At 52.4% G+C, this 9,792-nt stretch overlaps 1 protein-coding gene across 3 annotated transcripts in view; it reads right to left on the reverse strand.

Moving 5' to 3' along the window:
* Sipa1l2 (signal induced proliferation associated 1 like 2) overlaps positions 1 to 9,206 on the reverse strand; it is an 89,293-nt gene extending 80,087 nt beyond the window's left edge. For all 3 annotated transcript variants that reach the window (XM_075977690.1, XM_075977691.1, XM_075977692.1), the window contains exon 1: positions 7,583 to 9,206. In XM_075977690.1, the coding sequence (XP_075833805.1) occupies positions 7,583 to 9,068 (1,486 nt within the window). In that variant the 5' untranslated portion in view covers positions 9,069 to 9,206. The remainder of the gene's footprint in view (positions 1 to 7,582) is intronic.
* Between the last annotated feature and the right edge of the window lie 586 nt (positions 9,207 to 9,792).

A 9,792-nucleotide genomic window follows, 5' to 3' on the forward strand; every position in this document is an offset into this window, starting at 1 on the left:
CAATGAGCTGATGATTTCCATAAAATTGTTTCGAGAGCGAATCAAATGAAATCCTTCCCTGGCAGGATGGACCTTTAAGAAGGCTGTTGATAAGTTCAATGAAAATCCACACATCGCTCAAATATATCAGAACATGATAAAAAAAAAAGTGGTTAACAAGATTGCAGAGTGGGAAACAAGAATCGCAGCACCTTGGGGGAGTGCCCTGGATATTCCATTGAGGAAAGGGGAAAATTCTTAACTCCAACAAAGAAAAAGGACTGGGGTGCCCCGGGACCCCAGCTCAAGGCTGTGTGTAGACTCTGCAGTGGAGATTAATTAGCAAGTCACCAAGGAGCTGAGCAGGGAAGGATAGGCACTCTGAAAAGACAGATGAGAGCGGCTTTGCTAGGTTGTGGTACTCAGTGGTAAGGGACACTGCAAGGCCATAGATTCCACAGGCTCAGCCCATGCAGAGAGGACTGTCTCCTGTAATGCAGCAGGCTCAGCCCATGCAGAGGACTGTCTCCTGTAATGCAGCAGGCTCAGACATGCAGAGGACTATCTCCTGTAATGCAGCAGGCTCAGCCCATGCAGAGAGGACTGTCTCCTGTAATGCAGCAGGCTCAGCCCATGCAGAGAGGACTGTCTCCTGTAATGCAGCAGGCTCAGCCCATGCAGAGAGGACTGTCTCCTGTAATGCAGCTCACCAGGTCTCTGCCTTTCAACAACTAGCTGGTCACTTTGTTTCTGCATGCTGTTGACTGAGGTGACATGCCATAGCTGGTGACTCTCCAAAACTCCTAAGACAGATTGTATAGCACCCTACCCTCTATGCAGCTGCACGCCTGCATTTCCAGTCACTGTCCACCGCTGTGCTCTAGGAGCAGGGGACACAGTACGACAGCAGTGGGACAGATGGGTGGGTGAAGACCCCACCTCAGCAGACCACGGGAAGTCTCCGCCAGCCCTGAGGAACCTATGCTTTGTCAACGTGTCTCCATACAGGAAAACTGAAGTGCTGGTGCTGCCACACATCTCCTACCCAAATTAACTAAACTATTGTTAGTGAGCTTGGAAAACCCACAGCACTGGAGGGAAATAATCATACAAAACAAATGAGGAGCCATGTTTCAGATGGGGCTGAAAGGGCAGGGCTAAGTGATGCTGTAGAAAATGGTCTGCTGCGAACGTTAGAATGGAAACCGCCTGGCAACAGCACTTCCATAAACAGCTTCGGAGGATAACTTCACATAAGAGGCAAAACGAAGCCACGGGCTGCGGAGATGGCTCAGTCCATAAAATGCACTACCATAAACAAAATGCATGAAGACTAGATTACTGAGTTCCACTGAAATGCAATTCCTGATTCAGTCGGAAGAGGCAGAGATGGGGCGGAGCCTCTATACAGCAAGCTGGCTAGTCAGATGAATGACATCAGTAAGCCTGGACCTAAGCACACCCAAGAGACCTTGCTAGTGCCCAAGCTCTCCACTTGGGCTGCCAAGCAAGGCTCACAGAGACAGCAGCATCTCCTTCCTGTTTCCCCAAGGCTGACCTGAGACCTGCTGAGGTCCAGTGGGAAGAGGCCTTTTGCAAGTTCTTAAACCGACTCCCTGCACCCTCACGGCCCTCACTGCCGCAGCAGAGAGAAAGTGCATGGAAATGTCCCCTGGTGCCAGAGTCCCAAGTACAACTGGGTAGTTCCTCCTGCTAGGAGCTCCTGGACTCGATGGGGCCAGGGAGAGAGGCTATGCAGAGCCTGCCCATGGTGTCCTCTCAGGGAGGAATATGGGTCTTAGAAACACACATATTGTTAGGTGTCATGTGTCTCTGCCCATGTGAATCTAAGTGTCCAACTCCCTGTTGCTTCAGTCACTGACTATAAAACTGGAAGAAGAGGCAGGGGGCATGGAATTCAAAGGAGACACAGTCATGAATCATTCAGCACCGAGTTCAGAGGATTCATAAGAACCCCTCCACCCCAGCCCTGCACCTAGTGACACTGGAGTAGCGTGTCTGGAACCAGGTGGCAGGTGTCACCAGACACACTCCTAGCCCCATTCCTGCCCCCTCCGGCTTCTCTCCTCATCTCTTCACCATCAGAACAAAGTAGTACCCTTTAAGGCTGTGCCTGCCTGTGGCTGGGACAATGGCCTCTTTCAAGAGAGGGAATTCTCACACACTTACGTAAGAAATGCATGAGGGACCAGGCTGGGTGACAGGCACTGCTCTAAGCCCTTTACAGGACATCCCTGAATCACTAGCTCACTTAAAGATAGAGCTAGGTGGGGTAAGAACCCATGAGTGTCCCCACCTGTCCCAGCCGCAGTCCTTGGTTATCAAGTGTGGACTTCCAAGCCGTAGACAATGGACGGCACTTGAGCCTTAGGTCAAAGGGGCAGTTCCTGAGGCCCATCATCTCCACGTAGTCAGATGGTGCAGTGACAGAAGAGAGGGCTAGTGTAGGTTTCCTGTGTTTGTTTTTGCTTTGGTCAGTATGGGCTAGTGAACTTAGGGTCTTGTATACAGTAGGCAGGTGTTGGACAAATGGCCCCAGCTCCGGCCCAGACTAAACTCTTCATGCTGCAGAGGAAGCTAGCTGGCGCTGGAGAAGGGGAGCAATCACAAAGAGCCAGGTGGAGCAGCAGTGAGGGGTGACAAATCAGAAGGATGCGGAAGGATGCGAGGGTGCCCTGGGGCAGCTTCACTTGGGTAGTGCCCCTGCCATCACAACAGGAGCCTCATGGCACTCCGAAACCCTTCCAAGTGGCCTCCACCCCTACAGGAAGCTGATAAGACAGGAAGAAATCAAACATGTCCTGTCAGGTGCCATTTCATAAAGGAGGGAGGGAGGAAATAAGGAAGAGATAGTGAGGCGGGAGAGGAGAGCATGAGGGAAGGAGAGTATCAAGGCTGGTGTTGTCAACTTCACAAAAATGTAGAATCACTTGGAAGATGGGACTTTGGGCATGCCTGTCGGGGACCACCTTCATTACGTTAATCGATATAGGAAGGCCCATCTTAATTGAGAGTGGGGCCATTCCCCAGACAGGATCCTTGTCTGGATAGAATGGAGAACAAGCTGGCTATTGGCTTGAATTCCTCCCTCTGTTCCCTGACTGTGGGTATGATGTGGCAGCTGCTTCAAGCTCCTGCTGCCCTGACTTCCCATCCATAATGGACTCAGGAGGTTCAGCATGGCAACTGGAAAGACGCTAAGGGAGAGAGAGGGAGAGCATGGCCTCATGGCTGTCAGCTCCATCCACCGGAAACACACCCTGAAGACACTGCTGCACAGGAGTCCACGAGTGTCAAGAGCTAAATCTGGGATGTTTGCAGGACTTTTCCAAGTGGCCTGGGCTACCAAGGAAAAGCCCCAGCGGGAGGACAGTGACAGCGTGCAGCAAGACCCCAACTTTTCCTCCTGGTCCTCACCAGAGAGAGGGGTGCTATTGCCGCTACAGCAGAGAGAGGGGTGCTATTGTCTCTACAGCAGAGAGAGGGGTGCTATTCCCGCTACAGCAGAGAGAGGGGTGCTATTGCCGCTACAGCAGAGAGAGGGGTGCTATTGCCGCTACAGCAGAGAGAGGGGTGCTATTGTCTCTACAGCAGAGAGAGGGGTGCTATTGCCGCTACAGCAGAGAGAGGGGTGCTATTGCCTCTACAGCAGAGAGAGGGGTGCTATTGCTGCTACAGCAGAGAGAGGGGTGCTATTGCCGCTACAGCAGAGAGAGGGGTGCTATTGCTCTACAGCAGAGAGAGGGGTGCTATTCCCGCTACAGCAGAGAGAGGGGTGCTATTGCCGCTACAGCAGAGAGAGGGGTGCTATTCCGCTACAGCAGAGAGAGGGGTGCTATTGTCTCTACAGCAGAGAGAGGGGTGCTATTGCCTCTACAGCATAGAGAGGGGTGCTATTCCCGCTACAGCAGAAAAAGGGGTGCTATTGCGGCTACAGCAGAGAGAGGGGTGCTATTGCTCTACAGCAGAGAGAGGGGTGCTATTGCTCTACAGCAGAGAGAGGGGTGCTATTGCCGCTACAGCAGAGAGAGGGGTGCTATTGCTCTACAGCAGAGAGAGGGGTGCTATTGCCACTACAGCAGAGAGAGGGGTGCTATTGCTCTACAGCAGAGAGAGGGGTGCTATTCCCGCTACAGCAGAGAGAGGGGTGCTATTGCTCTACAGCAGAGAGAGGGGTGCTATTCCCGCTACAGCAGAGAGAGGGGTGCTATTGCTCTACAGCAGAGAGAGGGGTGCTATTGTCTCTACAGCAGAGAGAGGGGTGCTATTGTCTCTACAGCAGAGAGAGGGGTGCTATTGTCTCTACAGCAGAGAGAGGGGTGCTATTGCCTCTACAGCAGAGAGAGGGGTGCTATTGCCTCTACAGCAGAGAGAGGGGTGCTATTCCCGCTACAGCAGAGAGAGGGGTGCTATTGCCTCTACAGCAGAGAGAGGGGTGCTATTGCCGCTACAGCAGAGAGAGGGGTGCTATTGCCGCTACAGCAGAGAGAGGGGTGCTATTGCCGCTACAGCAGAGAGAGGGGTGCTATTGCCGCTACAGCAGAGAGAGGGGTGCTATTGCCGCTACAGCAGAGAGAGGGGTGCTATTGCTCTACAGCAGAGAGAGGGGTGCTATTGCTCTAGCCATGCTTACAGCCATTTCCCGTATCCCTTCAAACTCTTAGGAGGATGTCTTGTTTGGACAGGTCATGCTGTTGGCTTTGCTTATCAAAGTCACCGAAACATCCTTTAGTGACTGTTCTGAGACACATCCTGGCATCAGGAGCCACCTCTGCACATCACGGCCCAGCACTTACAAAGTCCACACATCAGACAACCCACAGTACTGAGAGTTTCACAAGGAACAAAGAAGAAAACAGGAGGTGCTTTAGAGGTTGTCAATAGGTGCCCTGCGAGCCACAGAGGAGAGCCTTGAAGGGAGGGAGGCAAGCAGATGTTTGTGGAGCCCAGCCTCAGCCTGTCCTGGTGGGGCTGCTTCCAAGCCCAGTGCCATCCAATTGCTGGCGAGCTTGTAGGAGCACCCTGCTCTGCCTTGTCCAGTGGCTATGGTTTTGGGGTTAGGCTAGTCTGTACAACTGAGCCCTCAGAACTCTGGTCACCAATGTCTGGTCCCTAATAACTCCATGCAGACACTCTTGCTGACAATTTTATCTCACACTGGGTCACAGGCAAGGAGCTAAGTCCTGAGGAAGAAGGAGTCCCCTCTGCACTGAAGCCTTGCATCTTTCTCTTGAGGTCACATCGTCCTCAGCCTGGGGTTCACCAGGCTTTTTCTCAGGAGACAGTCATGGGAGCAGGGGACCGCAGGGCTTGCGCACATTCCCTCATTCTGCTGGCTTTACTGAACAGTCTAGAACTTGGCTTTCCAGCTACTTCCTATGTCCTCAGCTAAGCCCCTAATCAGAGATGAAGCCAAGATCCTGGCACTGCCAGCTAGCACAGCTGGATCCCCTCACCATTCACTCTAGGGTGTGTACATGCAAATTATTTCCGGGAGCTTATTAATTTATTTCGTGTACTGACCTAAATACTCTGAGAGTGTCGTGCCCAATGCTCTCCAGAAAGGGCAGAGGAAGTAAGCCACTGCAGAGGTCTTCCAAACAAGTGACAGATGAGCACGGACCAGACCAGATCACCTCCTGGGACAGACCCTGAGGCCTCTGCTAAGTCCAGTGGTGGCAACGGCTCTCCTCGCACATACTTTGGATGTGAGACACAGTTTGAGTGGGAAGCTGTAAGCGTTTGCACAACAGGACCATAGAATCCTGATGTCCTAAATTCTCCAGCACTCAGCTGCCCAGATGCTGAGCGACTTATGGACTATAGAGTGTAACAAATCTAGATTAATTCAAATGCCTGCTTTCAGCTATAACTACAGCCTTGTTGAGGAAGGCTGCTCCTCCGTGGTCTCATTTTGAAAGCCAAAAGCAATTGACTTCTTCCTGGAGACCAGTTATCTACATGTCTAATAACTGGGTCCCCAGGGTTGGGCAGGGCAGTGAGAGTGACAGTTAGCTAACAGACCGAAACATAGTCCAGAGGTTCCGGGCCTTTCCTGTGACAAGCACTGCACTCACAGAAGAGAGAGCAGAGAATGGGGTCAGGGGTGTACATGTAACTAAGACCCACGGAGAAGACACCAGACAAACCAAAGGGAAAATAATTTCATTTATACTATATTAAAGACTTTTGCAATACCACCAGAAGGAACTTTTTATCTCTGCCCAGGTAATCCCATTTTCAGAACCAGGCACATCTGATTAAACCATAAATTCTTTCAGTAGGGCTTTGACACATCCAATCTATGAATCAACAAGACAAGAACAAAGAACGGCAGGAAAACCCCACACAATTATCCAGTCTCCACAGCGCTAGGAGCTATGTAGAAGAAAACACGGGCAGATATAACCACAGGACGTTTAGCAAGATGGGCAAAATCTACATGAAGCCTGACATCAGAGGAGGAAGAAGCATGCCCCTGGTGGGATTACGAATCAGCACACCCAGATGTTGGGGCTTCTAACAGGCTGCAGTGGACAGTTCCTGACCAAGGACAACCCGAGCCCAGTGGGCCATGGCCCTGGAACCCTGAGAAAGATGCTCTAATGCAGGAAGCTCATGGCAGGCCCTGAAGACACAGTCCTGATACGATCCCAATATGTCTTCCACAGATGATGTGTTAAGCAAAGCAACCGCAGCTGGTTTGGCGGTCCCCAGAAACTTCAGGAGGTCAGCTGGTGGTGCTGCTTTGGCGGTCCCCAGAAACTTCAGAGGGGCCAATTGACCTGGAAGCATAGGTTGTGATTTGCAGTGATAGGGCTGCATCACTGCAAATGATACCTGGCCCCCAGTCCCTCCCTCCCTCCTTTTTGTCCACTGTGCAATGAAGAAATTCTCTGTACAGCATGCCCCCACGTCCACCCTGAGAACAAGAGGACTCTTGACTGTGGGCTGGACTCTGAAACTACGCCCAAAGAAATCCTTTCTCCTCTTAAGCTGTTCCCTCAAGTGTTGGGTAGTTTCTCCGTAGTGTGTTTTACAGGGCTGTCCTCTGAGCCTAGCTGTTGCGGTCTTCATCAGATCAGTGATGCCGGCCTGCAAAAGATCATCACAGCTGGGCCTCTTGACTGCTGATGTCTTTGTAAAAGGGCTGGCAGGAAGGGTGATGGGACCCTTATCTGACTGCCCAGCCACTGCTCCCCATCGGCTGTGTGTTAACTCTGCCCTAACTGCGCCTGGTCTCAGAGAGGGGCTAGAGCACGCAGACAGGGCAAGAGCTAGGGAAGAGGGTTCCATCCCTGCAGTCATCGGGAATCATCCACACTGGGCACAGATCTTTCCACATGGCTGCTGGAAGGCCCCCCATACACCTGCTCACAACCCCTCACCTACACTCTGTAAGCCTAAGAGAGCCAATGGTTCCCCAGGGTGAATGCGGGAAGAACTGCACCTTGGTTTGTCCTTGGGACATGGGGTGGGGGTAGTGAGCAAATGCTGTTTATGTGTACCCCTGGAAAGGAATTTAAGTAACAGCAATGTGAGGTAAGAGTCCCGGAGCCCTCGAAGGCAGCCAGGTGCCTACCTTTGCCGTAGAAGAACTTGCGGTAGTAGTAGGCCCCAAGGTCCACATGCTCTATGATGTAGCGCTTGACCTTCTCCCTGTGGATGGGCTGGTTCTCCCGAGGCACCTCCAAGACAGAGACGCCTGCGTTGGTACAGTGTGAGCTGAGGGATGATTCAAAGGAGCAGCTCTCCCCAGAGCTGTAGGAGGCCGAGTTGGCCCGGGAGAGCGCAATGCGCCTGTCGCCCTCCCCGCCAGTCTCATTCCGGAAGTAAGGGCAGCTGAGGACCAGGTCATTGCTCTTCCCGTCACCCTCGTCAGCATCCGGGTTCTCTTTGGAGTTGAGGTCCTCCTTGCTGCCCAGTGGGGACTCACAGCCTCCAGCTGGGCCTGCGGTAACTGGGGTCTGAGATGCAGCCGAGGCCCCTGTGGTGATGTTCTTTCTCTTCCCCACGCTGGCTCTTGTGGCCATGGCTTCGTTGATGTTGAAGAGAATACTCTGCACATCGTAGTGGGCAAAGCACCTCTGGCAGCTCCAAGGGCGGACGCCCCGGTCAAGGCGGCCCTCTTCTAGGTCAGAGGTGAACTTGAAGGTCTCGTGTTCACTCTTTACTGTCCGAAGTTTTCGGAAGAGTGATGTTTCCACTGACTCTGATTTTAACCTGCGCTTGAAGGGCTTGTCTCTGTCCCTTCCCATCAAGAGCCCACCATCCACGTAGTCCAACCCCGAGATGCGCACAAACTCTCCTCTAGAGATCTGGGCTGCAGCGTGGAGGCTGGGAGAGATGGCGGTGTTACAGGGAAAGAAATCCGGAAACCCAAAGGAGCTGGTAACCTTATGGTCATAATTCTCCACGCGGTACCCCCGGAGCATGGCGAAAACATTCTCCCCAGACAGACCCTGCCTGTCAATGGACGAAGTGCTCCCATATTCCCTGTGCAGGGCTGCACCGGTGTTGGGGTTGACTGCATGTTGGTCCAGGACATCCTCAGTGTCGATGTCGCTAATGGTAACGTCGCTGTTGCTCCTTTGTCGTATGGGGTGGAGTCCTCTCTGGGGAGAATGGACAAAGATGTCTCCAATGGTGTACTTTGCCTCCACGAAGTCCAGGTCCAGCTGCTCCTCTTGGTGCCTGTCACCCTGGTCATTCTGGCCATTCTGGATGATGGAGGCAACACTCTCATAGCTGGACTGAGAGCGGCTCTCCCACAGGGGCTTGCAAGCAAGGTCCTTGGAGCAGTCCTTTTTTGGAGGCCACTCAGACACTCTGGCCCTCACTCCCATCTTGGGCACTGCTGGGGTACCGTTGGCTGGCCCACCGCCACCTCCACTGCCCTCACTTGGACTGGAGGTGTTTAAAGTGGCGGGCCCCATGCTGCCATTGATGGCTTTAAATTTCCGAGCAAAATAATCATCAGACTGCATGGTTCTGGATGAGTCCTTGAATTTGGAAGCAGCTCTGCCAAGCTTGTGCTTCTCTACCTGTGCTGGCCTTGGGTCACTCATGTCCACAGAGGCAAGAAGCAGTCATCAGCAAGGATAGTGTGAGCCCGCCTCCGAGGTCATCATACGGCGCTATCACAGACAGACAGAAGAGCCGATTGCCTGAAGTTTCTTTCTTACCAAAGGCAAACAACATCCTCAAAACATAGTTTCTCCAAAGCCATGGCAGAGGTGATTCCAGTGCTTGCAAGGACACTGCCCGCACTTCTGTCCTTTTCAGTAGCGCTCGTTAAGACTCCTGTCCATGAGCATTTCCTTCACCTGAATTTAGAGACAGAAAACAGTCAATTGTGACCGAAACAGTGCAGGACAACACAGGCCTACCGGCTGCTCTCCGTCGTCTCTCACCCTTGCCTCTGCCCATCTCAATGTTCTCACACTCCTGTGTGCATGTTGCGTTGTTCGCATGCTTAGGTGTGCCTGTCTATCCTGTTGTGCAAGGCTGACTGGAACTCACAGAACACCAAGACCATCGCTCGTAGAGAAACTCTCCCAGGAGGCAGGATTTACTCCAGGCACCAAACACCGTAACAGATGGAAACAAACGGGCAGAAATGGGACCAGATCTACTCTGCCCTGTCTTTGCCTCTAACCACACAAAAAGTATTGCTAGCACCACATACTTTCCTGGTTCAGGACAGGTTGGGTGACTTATTCATGGACCCAAGAAAGAAACAGCTCTTGTCCTTCCCATAAGCATAATATCAAACTACAGTTTGGCTGGACA

Source organism: Microtus pennsylvanicus, chromosome 6, assembly GCF_037038515.1.
Source record: "Microtus pennsylvanicus isolate mMicPen1 chromosome 6, mMicPen1.hap1, whole genome shotgun sequence".
Taxonomy (NCBI): Eukaryota; Metazoa; Chordata; class Mammalia; order Rodentia; family Cricetidae; genus Microtus; species Microtus pennsylvanicus.